At 40.6% G+C, this 19502-nt stretch overlaps 1 protein-coding gene across 5 annotated transcripts in view; it reads right to left on the reverse strand.

The window, feature by feature from the left end:
- The window catches only part of Fry (FRY microtubule binding protein), a 348931-nt gene that overhangs the window by 251272 nt on the left and 78157 nt on the right, over positions 1-19502 (reverse strand). Inside the window, exon 1 of one of the 5 annotated variants that reach the window (XM_048341550.1) lies at positions 15602-16408. The exons of 3 other annotated variants lie outside the window; for them this stretch is intronic. In XM_048341550.1, the coding sequence (XP_048197507.1) occupies positions 15602-15671 (70 nt within the window). In that variant the 5' untranslated portion in view covers positions 15672-16408. Of the gene's footprint in view, positions 1-15601; positions 16409-19502 lie in introns of those variants that run through there. One more of the 5 variants, XM_048341552.1, reaches the window with a different exon arrangement.

Genomic DNA, 19502 nt, shown 5'->3' on the forward strand with positions numbered 1-19502 from the left:
CAATGTTCACTGCTGCACTATTCACAGTGGGCAAGTTAGGGAACCAGCCCATATGCCTTACAACAGATGAGAGGATCAAGAAACTATTGTACAAACACACAATGGAATTTCACTTATCCATTAGAAAGAATAATATTATGTCATATGAAGGGAAATGGATAAACCTAGAAAAGATTATGTTAAGTAAAGTAAATCAGGCTCAGAGAGACAAATGGTGCATGTTTTCTCTCATGTGGAAGTTAGATCTAAAATATAAACATGCATGATAATATATAGGGTTTTAAGTATATACACAAAACAAACGGACTAAAGGATAGTGTACTTACAGGAGGAGTCCAATGGTGTAACTCCTCTAAACAACTAATCATTGTGTGACAAAATGAATACCTGGAAGCAGAAATCAGTTTTGAGGGGTGGGCAAAGGGGAAGCACAGGAATGGAGAGAGGAAAGATGACCAAATGTAGTCATTACATTCAAAGTACATTATGTAAAAACTGAACTACAAAGCTTGATGGTAGGAATGGGCGGGGGAAAATGGGGGAGAATGAAAGAAGGGGGTGACACTGATCAAGATGTAGTGTACTCATAACCTGACTTATGAAATTGAAACCTCTTTAACAACTACAAAATAATAATAAATAGTAACAACAACAATAATAAATCCAAGCAGCTCCTGTTGATATATTTTCTGTGAATATGTCAGTCCTGAGACTTGAATTCGTGGCAGGCCTCAAGATCGCCCATAACTTTTTCTGAACAAGGCTGGTGCTCTACCACTTGGCCACATCTCCACTTCCAGCAAAACGCTGGTTAATTGGACATAAGAGTTTTTGGTTTTTTTCTGCCAGAGCTAGCTTGGGACTGAGAGTCTTAAATCTCAGTCTCCAGACTAGCTAAGATTACTGGCATGAGCCACTAGTGACTGGTTCTGAATGATACTTTAATTACTGGGTGTGTCAACATCAAAAGCATCTGTCACATAATCCTAGCCAGTGGAAGCTGACACAATTAAAAAAGAAAAGGTGAAGGTCACCACTCAAAGTGATGGGAAGGACTAGACCCACCCAGCATGGAAATGGTGGCAGGAAGTTGGCAAGGGGTTGTGAGAACTCAGGATGGGAAGTGATGAAGATCTGGAACCGGGTCTTGGCAGAGGTGATGGAGACAAAGACCCAGATGTGGGAACTGTCATTTGAGATGGAAAACGTGACAAGGGTTTAGCTGGATGAACAATGACAAAAGGTTGAAAGGAGCTCCAGTTTCTGATAGTGAAACTCAACATTTATCACAAAGAAACTTAGCCCCATAAGAAACCTGAAGAAGGGAGACCAAGTCATAACTTCACTATCACTGTCGATGTAAATCGACAATATGGAGAAATATCAGGGAAACTGTGGATCAAGTTATATTTATTTATAAATACTCATCTGTCTTATACCTACACTGTTCACATTTCATAGGGCTGATGACTGCTCATAGTTCATAACTGCTGATTTATATAGATCTTTGGATTAGCTTATCTCTGCGACAAAAAATAGACAAAATATAGAACAATAGCCAAAAAACCCCAAAACACATCATGGTGGGGAGGATCTAAAGAGGAGAGGGAGAGAAAAGGGGGTGGAGAGAGAAAGGGAGAGAGGGAGAAGGAGAAAGAGATGGAGGGAGAGTGAGAAAGTGAGTACCTGTAACTAGGGGAGGTTCTTTCAAGGTAGTCTTCTCCCCTTAGTTAATCCTCTGGAAACAACCTCAAAGACACACCCAGGAGTGTGCTTTACTAACCTCCTAAACTGTTTTCTATCAAATCAAGTGAACAATCAAGATGAACCATCACAATTGTTTTTCATTCAATACTCTAAAGGTCAAGAACTTGGTTTATGTTCAATATCAAATCATCTGAGTATTTGAGTTTATTTTATTTTTGGTGTCTATACAAACTATTCCAAAAACTGAAAGCAAGTCAATCAGAATGGTTTTTTTTTTAATGCTTTTAAACATTTTTTTTTTCAGGAAAAATAAATCTTCTCCAGAAGTTTCTCCTGCAACTGAATTTCAGTTGCAAGCTTGCATTGTAGACTGAGAAACTCAACACCTGGATCATTCAGGTGTTTTGGTGGGAAGTATGGAGAGGAAAAGTGTTATCAGCTTTTGCTCAGCTGATAACAAGAATATTAGCTTTTGTCCAGGTGCTGGTGGCTCATGTTTGTAATCCTAGCTATTCAGAAGGCCGAGACCTTAAGATCCTAATTCAAAACCAGGCTGCGAGGCAGTGAAGTCCCTTAGAGGCTTGTTTCCAATTAACCACCCAAAAAACTGGGGATGGAGCTGTGATTACAGCAGCAGAGTGCCAGCTTTGAGAGCAAAAGCTAAAGGACAACACTCAGGCCCTGAGTTCAAGCTGCATTCTGGCACCAAAAAGAAAGAAAGAATATTCGCTTTTTGTTTTTCATCTGTGAAAAATCCCACTCCAATAGGAGTTGATAAAGTTTAAATGGGACAGTGTTTAGCACTGTGTCCTTCAATAAGGCTACTACTGTGTTCTTACTAAAGCACCTAGCTTAGGGAAAGAGAGAGAATAATCATACTTTTACAATTTAATAGCTATGTTCAAATGATTAAGATTAAAATATAAACTCCACTGGAAAATATGGACACTTCCAGACAAAATGGAAATATTTGAAAGCAAGAAAATATTTTGTTCTTTTAGTAAAAAGGGGATTACTAATAACATTTCATCTTCTATCATGGTGATACTATAGAAGTGCTGATTTCAGTAGACCTATTCCTCTGTTTTTGTCTCTTCTAGTTGAGAATTTGATACAATCGTAAAAGGTTTTAGTTTCTGAATTAATAATGTTCTTCCAAATAGTTTGCTTTTTTCTTTGCATTGGGGCAGAAGTGAAGTTTGAACTCAAGGTCTTACACCTGATCGGTAGGCATTTTACCACTTGAGCTACACCCACAGAGCATTTTTTCTTTTTCTTTTTTTTTTTTTTTTGCCAGTCCTGGGCCTTGGACTCAGGGCCTGAGCACTGTCCCTGGCTTCTCTTTGCTCAAGGCTAGCACTCTGCCACTTGAGCCACAGCGCCACTAATGGCCATTTTCTATATATGTGGTGCTGGGGAATCGAACCCAGGGCTACATGTATATGAGTCAAGCACTCTTGCCTCTAGGCTATATTCCCAGCCCATAATACAGTCTTTAGTCTTTTTTTTTTTTTTTTGTCAATTGTGGGGCTTGAACTCTGGGCCTACGTACTGTCCCTTCAGTTTAAGGCTAGTGCTCTACCACTTGAGCCACAGCACCACTTCTCATTTTTTCTTTTTTTGAGTGGGTAAAAGAAAGCAAGTATCAAAGCTGGCACTGGTGGCTCACATCTGTAATCCTAGCAATTTAGGAGGCTAAATTTGAGATCATGGTTCAAAGTCAACCAGGGCAGGAAAGTCCTTGAGATTCTTATCTCCAATTAACCACCCAAAAGGTGGGAAGTGGAGCTGTGGCTCTACTTGGAGCACTGAAAAAAAGAAAAAGAATGGAAGGAAGAAAAGAAAGAAGGAAGGAATGAAAGTAAGAAAGACATAAAAAAATGCTCCTTCTGAAACTGGAGATGAGCTCTGGGTTTGTTTTCTGTCAATACTGGGGCTTAACCTCAGGGTTAAGATCTGTCCCTGAGCTTTTGTGCTTAGCTCACATTCTACCACTTGAACCATGGTTCCACTTCTGGATTTTGCTGGCTTATTGGAGACAAGAGTCTCACAACTTGCTTCCACCCATGTGCAACCTGTCATCTGGCTGGTGGCTCTTACTTGTAAATATTAAAATAACTGTGTACAATTTACTGAGTTCATAGGCAATATGAACTGGTACAACTGTTTTTCATTTTAAAATTCTTTAAAACAGCCATAGAGCTTTCTGCTTTGTTGTAGGCATGAAATAATGATATTAACAATGTTTCCAATTTTTAAAAATAATTTCCAGAAGTCTTAAGACATTTCAAATTTTAACATGGTCACACTGGCACAGTAGCATGTATCAAGACTTAGAAGACTATTCTTTAGCGGTGTCATCATTCATCTTAAAACTTTGGTTGCTAGCAATTTCCAAAAATACCATTGGGTTCATGGGAAACAAATTGTGTATCTCTGAATCAAGAATGCTGCCACTTCAGACTGGAGACAATTCAGTTCCAATTCACTGAATTAGATACACATCACTTTACTGTGAAAAAAAATGACAACAGGAAGAGCCTGATAGGCTGCACAGGGTGACAACTTTTACTTAGTTAGGCTACTGAAAAGCATGTTAGTCCAAGAAACCCACCAAGCTTAGGAAAGCCAGGTCTTGGAGTCAGCCTCAAGTTGTCAGTCAAATTCAACATTGCATGACCCAGTCTCCTATAGCCTGGCTTTAATGATATCAGATAAAAAACTGACAAACAGGATGTTTACAGGTGAGCGCTGGTGGCTCATGCTGTAATCCTAGTGGCTCAGGAGGCTGAGATCTGAGGTTTGTGGTTCAATGCCAGCCAAGGCAGGAAAGTCTATGAGATTCTTATCTCCTATTAACTACCAAAAAGTGTAAACATGGTTCAAGTGGTAGAACAAAAAAGTGAAGGGATAGGCCTTGAGTTCAAGCCCCATTACTGGTACACAAGTACACACACACACAGGTAAGATGTTTACATATTCCTTTTTCTCAGTGAAGGAATTCAAAACCTTTCCTGTTCATCAACAGGAGACAGAGGGCCAGGTTTATTCTTTTCTTATTTGGAAGTGATAGGACATGATTAAGGTCATAAATAGAAGAAAAAAACAAAAGAAAATACCAGGAATAAAACCCCAGTCCTTATTTGCACAGTTGCAGTATTTTTTATTGATTTGACTCTTGGGTAACGAATCATTTTATTGATTGGTCAAATCTTGTATGCATAAATATAACATTCAAATGGAATTTTACTAAAGCACTTCCCTAGTTAATTTAATACACTATTCTTTTCATAGTTGCCAAAGTACATATTTACCAGTTTAAGGCTAACTTGTCACCTTGGAGTTTTCATTTCTTTTCTTTTTTTGATGGTTCTTTTTTGAACTCAGGGCCTGGTCACTATCCTTTAGCTTTTTCACTCAAGTTTGGTACTCTACCATTAGAATCCTAGTTTACTTCAGGGTATTTGCTGGTTAATTGGAGATAAGAGTCTCATGGACTTTCCTGCCCAAGATGGCTTTGAACCTGGATCATTAGATCTCAGCTTCCTGAGTAGCTAGAATTACAATTATGAGCTACTGGTCCCCAGTAAAAAGTTTCTTAAGCTTTAGGAGTAAAAAAAAAAGTAATGAAAATTTAATTGTATATTTCCATAATGCTGCACTTGTGGCATTAGCTGAGAAATGCTAGCATTTCAAAGCTGTCTTCTACTCCTGAACTACTTTGTACTTTGCAATTGATTAAGAACCGCAGAAGCAGTCAGAGTTGTATATCAAATTAAGGTTGATAAAAGCACTTAATGTAGATTTGAATGCCTTCTCAAAAAAGATTTCAGCTTCCTTAAATTGACACAACAACAAATTCTTACAGCAGCATAAAAAGTATTAGCTGAAATGTTATGGCTTTGGCTTAAATTTCCATCTGCAGCTCATCAAATGACTAAACAGTAGAAAGGAATTAAAACAAATCAGACTCATTGCAGAGTCTGATATGCTGGCAGAATATAAACTTCCACTTAGCATCTGGAATTTGGAGTGGCTAACATGTGAATGCTTGTGCTTGTATGTTCTGTGAAAAAATGAGAGAAAATGTTGGTAGGACTATTGGTGAGACATCTAATCATTAAACTTGACTTGCAGAAATACATAATTCAGGCCTGGCACCAGTGACTCATGCCAGTACTCTTAGCTACTTAGGAGACTTTGGACTTGAGAATCAAGGTTGGAAGCCATCCCAGACCGACAAATCTCATAGACTCTAATCTCCAATTAACCAGCAACAATTCAGACATGGAGATGTGATTTAAGTGGTAGATTACCAGCCTTGAGTAGAGAAAAAGCTAAGGGACAGCATCTAGACCCTGAGTTCAAATCCCAGTATTGACACAAAAGGAGGGAAGGAAGGAGAAAGAATTTGGTCTCCCTCTACTATTTATTCCATCTCCTTCTCTTACCCTCTCCCTGTGTAACTCCCCAAATATAATGAAGAGTAAGAAAAACAATCACAATGAAAGGTAATTGCCTTTAAGTTTGTCCCATGTGCAAAATTTTGATAAGCATCAGAACTTTCTGGGTATATCTGTAATCCTGGCTACTCAAAAGTTGTAGGTGGGGGCTGGGAATGTGGCTTAGCAGTAGGGTGCTTGTCTAGCATGCATGAAGCTCTGGGCTCGATTCCTCAGCACCATATAAACAGTGCTGTGGCTCAAGAAGTAGAGTGCTAGCCTTGAGCAAAAAGAAGTCAAGAACAGTTCTTAGGCCCTAAGTCCCAAGTCCCAGGACTGGAGAAAAAAAAAGTTCTAGGTGGAAAGATTTCTAGTGCCCAGGAGTCAAGAGATCAGTTTGCCTAACACGGAAATATCCTGTCCTCAACATCACGGCAAAACCAAAATATGGTAACCCCTCTTCCCATTTTTCTAATGTACAAAATGTCTCTCTGAAATGCTTGCTGCCTCATCTTCTGAAATTTCTTCTTTACATTTCTTCTTCAGCCATCTCGCTAGGAGAAATATTTTAGTGCTTTTATAAATCTAGTATTGGAAACACTAGGCTTCCTTCTGATTCATCTCTGGTGTGCTAGAAGTACTAATCTATAAAGTCAGAGTCAAACATACCCTCTCAACTAAAATTCTCCAGAATCTGTATTGTCTCTGGAACATTGTTGGATAACATCACTGGATAAGTAGTTTCAATTCAACCTATTTATGAACACAATGCATCTTGATCTGTGTCACCCCTTCCATCATTCCCCCCCACCTAGCCTAGCCCTACCTCCCCAAATTGCATAGTTCCATTTTCATATACATACAATATGAATATGAATATCTGAATACCATGACTGTAATTATCTACTGTTCCCTTCTCTATTAAATATTTGGAAAAGAAAGCTAGAGGCTGGGGTGTAGCTCTGTGGTAGAGAATTTGAAAAGCATGCAGGATGCCCTGGAGTTGATTCCCTTCTCCTCCAACAAAAAAAAGGGTAATAAATCAAGAAAAAAACCTTAATACACATCGTAAGAGATGGATTCACTTCTTAACATTGTAAGTGATAAATACAAACTTAACTATATTTTATAAAGTTCCATTCAAAAGTTAAAACGATGGACTAGGCATTGGTATCCCATGCTGTTAATTCTAGCTACTTGGGAGGCTGAGATTGGGAGGACTACATTTCTAGGCCAGCATAAGCAGAAAACTCCACAGTCTATCTCAATGGAAGAACCTGGACATGGTGGTACATGGTTGTTACTCTAGCTAAGTTGTGAAGTGAAAAATAGAAGGACCAAGTGAAAAACAGGAGGATGGATCACAGTCTAGGCAAGTACCGAGCCAGAAAGCAAGAAGATCCTAAGTCAAAGCAACTAGGACAAAAAGAGCTGGAGGCATGGCTCAGTAGTAGAGTGCCTGCCAAGCAAGCATGATGCCCTGAGTTCAAACCTCAATATCAAAAACAAAAACAAAAATAAAAGTTGTGCACTAAGAACATTTTATTCATTCACTTCATGAAATATGCACAGGTGACACGATATGAGGCTCTTCTACCACTGAAACTCCACTTAGGAAACTTAAACCTTACCTTCATTCACCAGGTACATTTAAGAAAAAGCTGGCTAAGTCACAATCAGTGCATCTCACTCATCAAATGAGGTGAGGTGCTTGAAGAGACTGAGCCAACCACTAGGAGCTAAATGAAGTTAAGGCTCACTACCCATAAGATATCTGCACAAAGAGAAAACTCATAGATGGGCCTGTCAATCTACAGAACATTCATTCCTTGTGGGCCCCAACGCATATCGGAGCCCAGCTCATTCTGAATATCACATGAGACTTGAAAATGCAGAAGTCACTCATCATAAGATGACCTGGACATGGAGTAGATTGGTTCAAGTCCTTGAACTATACCCAAAAGTAAATGAGGACTGGAGACTCAGTTCAGTGGTAGAGCACTTGTCTAGCATGCCCTAGGGCCTGGATTCCATCCCAACACACAAGAAATTTTTTAATGGGTAAATGAGTCATGAATATTAAAAGGTTTTGAAACAGATGTCTTTTACATAAAGAGAATATTTGCACGTTGTATCAGTTGAAACATGGAAATACTGGCAACTTTCTCAAATACTCTGGGCTGTTCCCAGATTGTCAAGTTAAGCAGGTCATCTCTTCTACTCCTGTTTGCCTTGTGCACTGAAGTATTTTAATTTTTTGTTGGCAACTTCACTAAGCAGCATGCAAAAAGAAGGCAAAAAAGAAAGCAAAATAAAAGGCAAAAATATAGTCTTATAGATGGATTTAGGGAGGAGCAGGCCACAGCTAGCAGGTAAAATGAGATGTCTGAATTACAGACAGATTTACATTGTCCCTGGAAATATTCTTTCTCTTCTGCTGTTAATGATAATTAGGAGTTTGCTACTGTTTCCTAAACTGAAATACAACCCATAGAGAAACCTCAGCAATGTAACGATGTAAGCAAACTAGCATCAAAAGAAGCAAAAATTAAAAAAAATCATACATAGGTGTTTGTTTGTTTTTATCAGCCAGTCTTGGGGTTTGAACTCAGGGCCTGGGTGCAGTTTCTGACCTTCTTTTGCTCAAGGCTAGAGCTCTACCACCTCAGCCACAGCTCCACTTCTGGCTTTTTTGGCAGTTTATTGGAGATTGAGGTTTCATGTATTTTCCTGCCCAGACTGGCTTCGAACCATGATCCTCAGATCTCAGCCAGCTGGCATGAGAAACTGGCACCCAGACATTTTTCTTAGAGTTTTCATTTTCAGTACATTTTTCTTTCAGTTTTACTAGCCATTTATTGCAAACATGAACACCTGAATGCATTCATGACACACGTTTGCATGTATGCATGTGTGTGTGTACACACATGCATCTGCACATACACACACACAATTTTTTTGTTTCCTAGGGCTGGTGATCAAAGCCAGGGCTTCATGTATGCAAACCAAGTACTCTATCACTGGGCAACCATCCCAGTTCTAGAGTCATTTGAATTATAAATTTATGTTCACCTCTTAAACTAGGTTGAAATCAACATAAAATATTTTTTCTATGGTACTTAAGAGCCCCTTGGTTTAGGAAAATCATTTTCCTAAGTCCTATCTTTCCCCTGACTTTGTTCAATGTAGCTAATAATCTAACCTCATTGAATATAGAAGAAAACAAAGACAACAAGCAGAGAGGTCAGATGGTCCCTTTTTCCCTGGGCAGTACCAGATGACACCCAGCATTCCAGCATAATTATTAGCTTTCACTTTCAACTGTCCCAGATTGAATGAATGTGCTTGCCCTATATAGAAGTCCTGAGCCATGATAGTTGACACAGGATGGCCATTAATGTTATTCTAGGGATATCCATACATTTATATGAAAATAAATATCTCTGATTTGTTTTGACCATAGCCCAGTGATAAACCCCTTTCAATTTGGGAAGTGGAAGCTCTGATGTGGGGTTTTACTTCTCATGAGGTCTGTAAGCTACTGGGATGCTTTCTCCCCTCCCCCAACAGTGTTAGGTCCTTCCTCTGTTAAAAGAACTAAGTGGGGCTACCACTGAAGGCTCACCCTTACTGATTATCCAAGAGACAATTCTCTCCAATTAACTAGCAAAATGTCAGAAGTTGAAGTGTGGCTCCAGTGATAGAGACCCAGATTTGAGTGACAAAACCAAGCAAGAACTCAAAACTCTGAATTCAAATCCCAGTAGCAGCACCAAAAAAAAAATACATAAAACAATAACAAATAAATAAATAGAAAGAGGGAAAGAAAAAAAGGACTAAGTGAGAAAGGGGCATAATTCAGTGGTAGAGCACTTGCCTAGTATGGGTGAGACATTTTGTCCCATGACTGGCACTGTTCAAAAACAAACAAACAAACAAACAAAAACCAACCCACAAACCCAAGCCAAACCAAAGTACACAAAAAATAAAACAACAAGAACATCACGTGCATACAAACACTCACATAAAAGGATGTAATGTGTGCTTGCTTGAGCAGGAGCTGTACCTACCAACTGGATTTAGGCAACTCTATGAACCTTCTTAGTTGTCTCCTTCTTTGTAAAAAAGTGTAAAGTATATTTGAAGTAGTTTTAACTATTAGATTAAAACGAGCATTACAGCTAGGTGCTTGTGGCTCACACCAGGAATCCTAGTTACTCAGGAGGTTGAGATCTGAGGATCACAGTTGGAAGGCAGCCTAGACAGGAAAGTCTATGATACTTTCATCTCCAATTAACCACTAACAAGCCAGAAGTGGAGCTGTGGCTCAAGTGATAAGAGTACAAGCCTTGAGCAAAAATGCTAAGGGGCAAGGGCTGAGGTTCTCAATTCAGCCCCAGTACCAATATCAAAACCAAACCGAAACAACAAAAACTTAATACTAGTCCTTAACTTTTTCTTAAGGTTTTCTCATAGCATCATTGGAGTTCTTCCATCATACAACCAGACATTAAAAGCACTGCTTTGCCACCAGATCAAGATGTATTCCACCCATGTGTGCCTACCATGTCTCTTTGGCTCCAGAGCAAACTCCATGTAAACCATTTCTAGGCTACATGAATCTCCTTACCAACACAAACACAAATGCCTTCACTGTACCATACCCAAAGAACACTGCATCTGACTCTTCAATGAATGGATGCAAGAGCTGGAACTACTACCATGCACACAAATTTCTGCATACTGCAAAGAAGATCATTCAGTTCTGCTTCCATCATACCACTATTTGTGAATGGCTTCTACAAACCTGAAAGAAGTTAATGTGCATGCAAAAGATTTCCACTATGGGATAGCAAGGTTTATCAAATGTTATCGGAAAGGCAGAGACTGCCTTGTGCAAAAACAAGGTGTTAAATGGATTCTTAATGTACTTTCACTCATTGGGCCAGTGTTCTTGGGCATCTTGGGTTGGCAGGGGGGTTACAAACACAAGGAAGTCATTTAGAGTGTTCAGACTACTGCGGGAGCCCACACACCAGCTCGGAGCAGCAACACCAGGCAAGCCTTCCCTCCCTGTGAAAAAAAAGCTTGGAACTTTTCGCCCTCGACTTTATTTATTTATTTATTTCTGTAGTAAACCTAAAAGGCCAAGGTGACTTTTCTGCTACTGAGAAATTCCTGGGTAACTCCTATGCTTCTAGAAGGCATGTGCTTAGGGAAGGTAGGAATGTTTTGTTGGTAGCTGAGAAAGAGCAAAGCATTGAGTTCCATCCTCTGTATCACCAAAGGAAAATAATAAAATCAAACGAAAATGAACTAGGCAACTTGAAGGTCAGGATGAAAAGGGGAAAATGGGGGAGAATGAAGAAAGGGGTGACAATGACCAAGAAGCATTGTCCTTATAACCCCTTTGGGCAACTACATAATAAAATAATAACAATAATAATAAATTAAAATAAAATGGTGTAACATTTTAAAAAGTAGATCTGGGGGAAAAACGCCCAGAGAAAATAACTTACTGGCATCTATTCAAGCAGCTCCCTTCTCCAGGGGTGTAGCCAGAACGGACTACTCATAAAATAACCCACTAAGGATGCCAAGGCTAAGGGAAGAAATGGCCCAAGCCCAATTTTCAGTGAGTTTAGAAGAGAAGAAAGCATTTGAACACACAAGTATTATTGTAACATTTATTGAGCATTTATAATGTGCTAGATAGTATGCCAAGTGCTATCTTAACACCTCCCTGGCTCTGCTGGAGCACCCGTGATTTTTTGCTTCTAGTTCACAGATGCAGAAACAGACATGGAGTCATGAATAAACTCTTCAAGGCCGTACAAGTACAGGAGCTAGGGAGCAGAAGCAAGCCCATCTGGCCCAGTGCCTTGTATGCTCTTGGTGAGGCTGGGGAAGATCAGGGGCTGACACGTGCACAGAAATGAAGGTGGGAGCAAATCAGTGGATAGAAGGCAGAGGAGAAGCCAAAGAATGCCAAAAGCAGATAATTAAGAGGAGAGAGGATGACTAAGGATCTGAAAGAGTCCTGAATGTTGGCCACAGACTGTAAGAGGAGCCTTTGACTTACCAAGAAACAACTGAGTGGTCCAGGTTAAAATGAGAAGGGTGGCTGTGGCCACAGATAGTAAGGGGCAGTAGCTAGAGGCACTGCTCTGCTAGGGGAAAGATTGGGGCAAGAGTTAGGAAGGAAAGGTGCTGGTGGCTCATTCCTATAATCCTAGCTACTCAGGAGGGTGAGATCTGAGGATTGTGACTCAAAGCCAGGCTGGGTAAGAAGGTCAATGGGACTCTTATCTCAGAAAGAAAGAAGGAAAGAAAGAAAGAGAGAAAGAAGGAAAGAGAGGAAGAAAGAAGGAAAGAGAAAGAAAGAAAGAAAGAAAGAAAGAAAGAAAGAAAGAAAGAAAGAAAGAAAGAAAGAAAGACGAGAGATAGAGAAAGGGAAAGAGGAAGTAGAAGGGGAAGAGGATAAAGAAGGGGAAGGAAGGGAAAGAAAGAGCAACAGGCCAGGTGTCTGGGGTAAGGAGGCCCCACAGTGAGGTGTGTGGAGGACATGGTTTCCAGACATCAAGGCATTTCATTTCCAGCTCTGCCCATTCAAACTTAGAGGGCAGCAGGACAGGATGGGCGTGGCAAGGAAGAGGAGAATGTCAAACTGAAGACTGAATAAAAAGCTTTTACAACTTGCCAAGGAATGAGTGATTTACTTAATGGGCTTGTTAATTCTTTCAAAGAGACAAGGGTACATGAAATTACATTTTCCCCACAATATGACATTTTTAAAATCATTTTTCCTCTTACTACCATCTAGCAAAGCAAACAGCCATAGTAACAGAGTTTGTTTCTCTGTTTTGTTTTTTTTGTAAGTTTTAATTTTTCGTTTTTGGTGCCTGCACTGGAGATTGACTCAAGGCCTAGTCACTGTCCTTTATCTTTTTTGGCCCAATGCTGGTATTCTACCACTTGTTCCATACCCCTATTTCTGGCTTTTTAGCAGTTAATTGGAGAAAAGAGTATCATGGACTTTCTTGCCCATGCTGGCCTTGAATCCTGACCCTCAAATCTCAGCCTCTTGAGTAGCTAGGATAACAGGTGTGAGCCACTGGTGCCTATGTTGTTTTTATTGCTTTTTAATTGCTGTGCTTTTGTAAATAATCATATCATCCACTTAGGGGGCCAGTTCTTCATTCAGGTATGTGGGCGGGCACCTTTAACTCTCCAACCTCGGATGGTAGACATGCACGGGCAGGCATAATTAGTGCCTCATCCAGCACCTCTCCAGGCAAAGTTAAGAGCAGGAGGTTGAGCCCCAAGGCTGTTGTTTCCTACTTTGCCTTCAGCACAAATGCCTTTTTCTTCTTGCTACTGAAACTACGTAAAACTTAGCAATGAAAACTATGTTAGGCTGTAATCAGGCAAGTGTTGTAACAAGCTCTAAGAAGATAAACATGGACTATATTTTTTCTTCTTTCAAGAAAGGAGTAAAAAAACATTCTGGCCTCCCCTCCCCCAAGAACACTGGCGATTCATCAGCTGCAGTCTTTTTTGATAAAGGAATTAAGATACAGGGTTCTGATGTTGTGTCTTAGCCACATCTTGTAGCTCAACAGCCTGGAATATAGCAGGTGTTCGATAAATGTTTTGTTGAAGCAATTGTGAGAATTTGAAACTGTACAGGTGCTTCAGCAGTAGACCTAACTGTCATTCTGAACCACTGTGATATGTGTGTTGGGAGAAGAAAAATAGTTTAGGAAAGAACTTATGCTTTGTCTAGAGTCAAAATAGACAAGGGATATGATTTCAAAAGAAATTCCACCAGACTCACTACTGTCACATCGTGATGTTTAAAAAGCTAATTAATTGGGCAATGACAAAAACTGATGGGGAAACAATAGTCAGGCCTTGAAATAATTAAATGCTGTTTAAAGATCACATACTACTGTCAAACTCATAAGTCTTTTTTTTTCCCAGTAAAACAAAAATTGCTCGATATGGTATGCAGTATGTCAAATTCTTTTCATTAACCAAAGGGTAGACAAAGGAAGATTCATCCTTGAACATGAAGTATACATATAATGAATTCAAGTTACATGATTTATGGTTTTAACCAATAAAAGAGTGGTGTTTGGGCAACCTTATGCCTCCCAAATGGCTTCCCACTTGTAGAGAAACAGCTACACATAAGCTCCATAGTGTATACAAGAGTGTGAAAGAGACCTGAGAAAAAATGGTTTCTCTGGATATCATTGGTAGCTATAAAATCCCTGAATACTTTCGGGATGAAAGTACTTTCACCTTTTTCTCTAAGCCATTTATAAACCCAGGTTTTCTCCATCCTAGGGTTTGTTTACATAAGAGCAACCTTGGCCCCAGGTCATTTGTAGACATCATTAATTGACACCTCTTTGGGTACAGGTAGATTAGTATATACCTAATAAAACATCCAAATTTTTCTTGGGGAAAACTTTTAGTGCAAAGCAATTCAAAATCTATAATACCTGTCAGTCTTTTCATCTGCAGCTTGTACAAAGGCTGTTGGTGAAATACAGATGACTTTGTTTTTAAACTGTCCAGAAAAATACAAAGCATCATTGATCACCTGAAGGCCTCGGTTTTACTATTTTTTAAAAGTCTGCTCCTGTATTAGGAATGGCTTAGAGACTGCCTTCCTGAAATTGTATTGCTAAAATCTGTATGTAGGTCAGAAATGGAACTTCAGAAGCCATAATATTCTCTGAGTAGCCTAATGAATGATTAGGGCCAAGTCTCATTTGTTTACATTCCACAAAAATGCACTTTATTTGGACTAGAGCAAAGATGATTTTTTAATGCTAGTATTAAACGGCATTCTAAAATAATTCACCTGCACAAGGAGACTTCAAAACATATGGAACTGCCTCTAGGTATAATAATAATGATAATAATAATAATAATAATAATAATGTAAGCCTTCGGGTTTTGGACTAGTAAGTAGTTTTCTCTCTTCAGACAATACCCTAATAAAACAATTACGAAGTACTCAGAAACCCTGCCACACCCCTTTGATTAAACTGCACTTCACAAAATATTTAGATAATGCTCTAAGCAGTTTCAGAGCCAGGAAACGGCAGCCCTAAAAGCCAGATCCTGCACTCGCCAGTCAGAAGGGCCCCACAGCCACTTGAAAATTAAGCAAACAGAATCGCCTGTAATTCCACTGCAGCCCCGTAGCACTTAAGCAACGATAGTTGAGCCTCTGACATTTTGATTTTTTTCCCACAGCAGATGGAAGCAAAAAAATAAAATAAAATAAAATAAAAATAAATAAAAATAAAAATGAAATAAAACTTCCCGGGCTCACACACCTCTATGTGTAACAGTGGTGCAGATCTGATTTCTCCAACCTTACGCAACATCCAGCAAACAAACAAACAAACAAAGGTGATTTTTCTAGTACTCACTATTACTCCAAGATTTCAGTAAATATTTGATACTGATCTCAAAGAAGCCGGAATCCTGCTGGCTGGCCATGTTTGCAGCATACAAAGAGGGACTGACGGACGGACGGACAGACGGACGGACGGACGGGAGGCTGCTGAAGGAGCAGGTACCAGGCGTGGAGAGGCGCCTGTCACACGGGTTAGTGATGTAAGCGAAGGGTCAGCGCGGGGAGGGAGGCTCTGCGGATCCACCTCCAGCGCAGGCAGGGAGCCCTCATTTAAAGCCCAGCGCCCAGCCTAAGAGGGATGCGCAGCCACTGCTCCTCCCACTCTTCTTCCTCCTCCTCCTCCTCCTCTCTGCCTCTTCCTCCTCCTCTTCCTCCGGGGCTAGGACTGGCTTCTCACTTGCCCAGTGCTGCTCTATCTCTTTGCAGTCCTCCCAGAAGGCAGGCTCTGTTTTCATTTCTGGGCTACCATAACCAGAAATGCCTGCTGCTGCGGGTCCGCCCACAGCCTCCGCTCCAACCCAGGTACGGTACCCAGGAAGTCCCCACCTGAACTGCGATCCGCTTTCTCTGGGGGGAGGGAAGGGAGGATTTCTTGGCCAGCCTCCCTGCCCGCACACCGTACACTCCCAGGCTGGAGGGACAGGTCGGGAGCTCCGCCCCTGCCCCTGCCTCTGCCCCTGCCCCTGCCTGGTGCGGGTCTCAACCTGGGCTTGCAGCCGCAGGAGGAGGCTGCCAGCTTCTGCAGGGCCTGTCTGGGCTTCCAGGGCCCAGCCCGGCTAGGATCCGCCTGCTGCTTCCCCTGCTGTCTGTCTCTGAAATCTACACAACTGCGGCACGCTGCGGTAAGCCAGGCTGCACAATCGCATCTGGTTGCAGCCTCCTTGGCAATGGGGAAGCTACACACACACACACACACACACACACACACACACACACACACACACACACACACACACACACTTCGGTCTACACACACACACACACACACACACACACACACACACACACACACACACACACACACACTTCGGTCGCCGCCGCCCTGGAATCTATATTTCCGAGCTTCTCGCTGGCTCAATCATCCCCAGAAATGCTCGAGGCTATTCCGAGGAGGCCCCCCAAGCCCTGACGTGTGCACCCTGCTTGTTTACAGAATGCCACGGATTCCATCGCGGACCTATTTCTCAACCCTCCCAATTTCTAAGAATCCTGTTGCCCCACGAAGCTGATGTTATATGTATTAAAAAAGATAAGGAAGCCAAAGCATTTGATTCCTCGGTGTACAAAGGCTGAGTTCTTTATATCAAGTGTCCTGATTTGAGTGTGAGCTTTGTTTCACATGATCATTTAGCTGGACCTGGGGTATTACAGAAAACTGGTGTATTTTAATAATGACAAGATGAGGTTTGAGCAGATGAGATCTGGCCCATCAAATCTTAACCTCCCTCTCCTCTCCCCCCCACACTGATATTAACCTTCTCCAAAAGAAAAAACTATGTGAAAATTATGTAGCAAACCACATGTTAGGCACCTCTTCCCCCTGCCCACAACACACCTTCCTAGATCCACAGTTCACTTAAGAAATGGGACATGAATATAACATACTTTTGCTTTTTTAAATTAAAAGTATTTAAGTATCTGTACAGAGGAGTTTCAATTCAACATGTGAATTTATGAATACAGTGCATCTTGCCAATGTACTTTTAAGACAAAATGTTTAAAAATGGAATGCTAAATAGCATTTCTAGAGCTATGTTCTGAAATATCCCAGCTGATCAGGAAAATGAGCTTTTCAAACTCTTCACATTTAAACAAAGGCAAGCACTGGACCACTCTGCCTCCAGACTCCACTCACAGCATTTTATTTTCCTGAAACCCCTCAGCAAATCGATTCCTTGTGGATTCTTTCTTCCTTCTTCCTTCTCTCTCTCTCTCTCTCTCTCTCTCTCTCTCTCTCTCTCTCTTTCTCTTGCTTGCTTTCTAATTTTCTTCCTTTCTTTCTAATACTGGGATCTTGAACTCAGGATCTCAAAGCTCTGGGTTGGCTTTTTTATTCAAGGTTGATGTTCTGCCATTTGAGCCACACCTCTACTTCCAGCTTTTTATTAGTTAACTGGAAATAAGATTCTCTTGGAGTTTTCTGCCCTTATTGGCTTTAAAAATCAAAATCTGTCACACACACACACACACACACACACACACACACACACATCTGTCAAAGAATTTTAAGGCTCATTAAAACAAAGTTTAATGATAAACAAACATAATCCTCAGAGCTCAGCCTCCAGAGTAGTTGCAATTATGGACAGGCTGTAATGGTGCCTGGCTATAGAACTTCTTTTTAATTCATATGCACACTAAGGTTGATAAACTCCTTTTCTTTTATCTCCTGGACTTTGTATGGATTCTATGTAAAAGAAGGCCCATGGGTTTTACTTCAAAACAATCACTGCATCTGAAAACAAACTTTTTATTTTTATTTTAAGTAGCAGTATACAAAAAGGTCTCAATTCAAATGTATGAATTGAATTTTCACTGGTTTATGAATTGAAATATTTATTTATGAAGGGATTTCATGTCAATTTATGAATATAATGCATCGTGATCAATGTCACCCCTTACATCGTTTTCTGCTCCCATCTAGCTCAATTCCTTAATATTTGTGTAACCTCCCTTATCTGGTGCCTACCCCATTTTAAGTGGCAATGAAGGAAGAGGCAGGGTGCTTTGGCCCTCAAGGAAAGGCCCCAGGTTCCCATAAGGCATTAGCCCTTAGTAACTTTGAGACCTAAGGAAAGCTACTAACTTGGCTACTGGTCTTTGTTTCTTAGGCCTGTAAATTAGAGACCATCACTGGACCCACTTCCTACAGTTGGCGGACAGAGTAAATGACTTTATGTGTGGAAAATCCTCAGGATGGATGCTACCATTCAGACATAAACACACCATCACACTCTGTTTCTTATTAAACTTTATTATTATTTCTGTCCATTAACATCAGGAATTCCTAGTACTCAAGAAGTGTGTGTGTGTGTGTGTGTGTGTGTGTGTGTGTGTGTGTGCCTTGAACTCATGGCCTCTGCTTTGTTCTTGAGATTTTCTTTCTAAAGGCTAGTGCTCTACCACTTACGCCACAGCGCCACTTCTGGCTTTTTCTGAGTAGTTTATTGTAGATAAGAGTCTCATAGCTTTTCTTGCCCATGATGGCTCCAAACCACGATCCTCAGATCTCAGCCTCTTGCATAGATAGCTAAGATTGCCAGTGCGAGCTACCAAGGCCCAGCAAGAATATATTTTTTTAAAAGCAGATTAAATAAGTGCATTTGAAAATGAAAGGAAAGTAGCAAAAGACTATCCAGAGAGAGGAGCCTCCAAAGAGGAGTCCAGTGGAGTCCTCTTGGAAAGCGGGTTATTACAGTTTGGGCTCTTCCCATATCTCTTCTCCTGGGCTTTGTGCTGTTCACTTGCTGTCGGTCCAGAGTTCTACCCTGGTGCTTTTCATTGGTTAAGTGGACGTGCAGGGCATTATGGGAATACATGTCTGAGAAGGAACTCAAAGCATTATGGGAAGAAGAAGCATTTGAGCAGGAACCCAAGGCACTATTGGAAACAAAAAGCATCATGCTGGGTCACATGTTATCTGTCACCTGTTCTGTCCACCACTTTTATCCCTATCTACCTGTTTGTTCTCCTTCCTTTCCCTCATTACCCCCTCTCAGATGGAAACTCTAATTTCTGTTAGCAAACAGGTGATTGATGCCTGCTCCAGGATACTTCCTATAGAATTTGTTTCAAAGTAAAACACTTTTATAACCATTTATATGGGGTACAACTGAATAGCAACAGTCACTATTTGGGATGGCAGGTGGAGACATGTACAATCAACTGCTATAAGCAAAGGAGATTCTTTAAGT

Source organism: Perognathus longimembris, chromosome 3, assembly GCF_023159225.1.
Source record: "Perognathus longimembris pacificus isolate PPM17 chromosome 3, ASM2315922v1, whole genome shotgun sequence".
Lineage (NCBI taxonomy): Eukaryota > Metazoa > Chordata > Mammalia > Rodentia > Heteromyidae > Perognathus > Perognathus longimembris.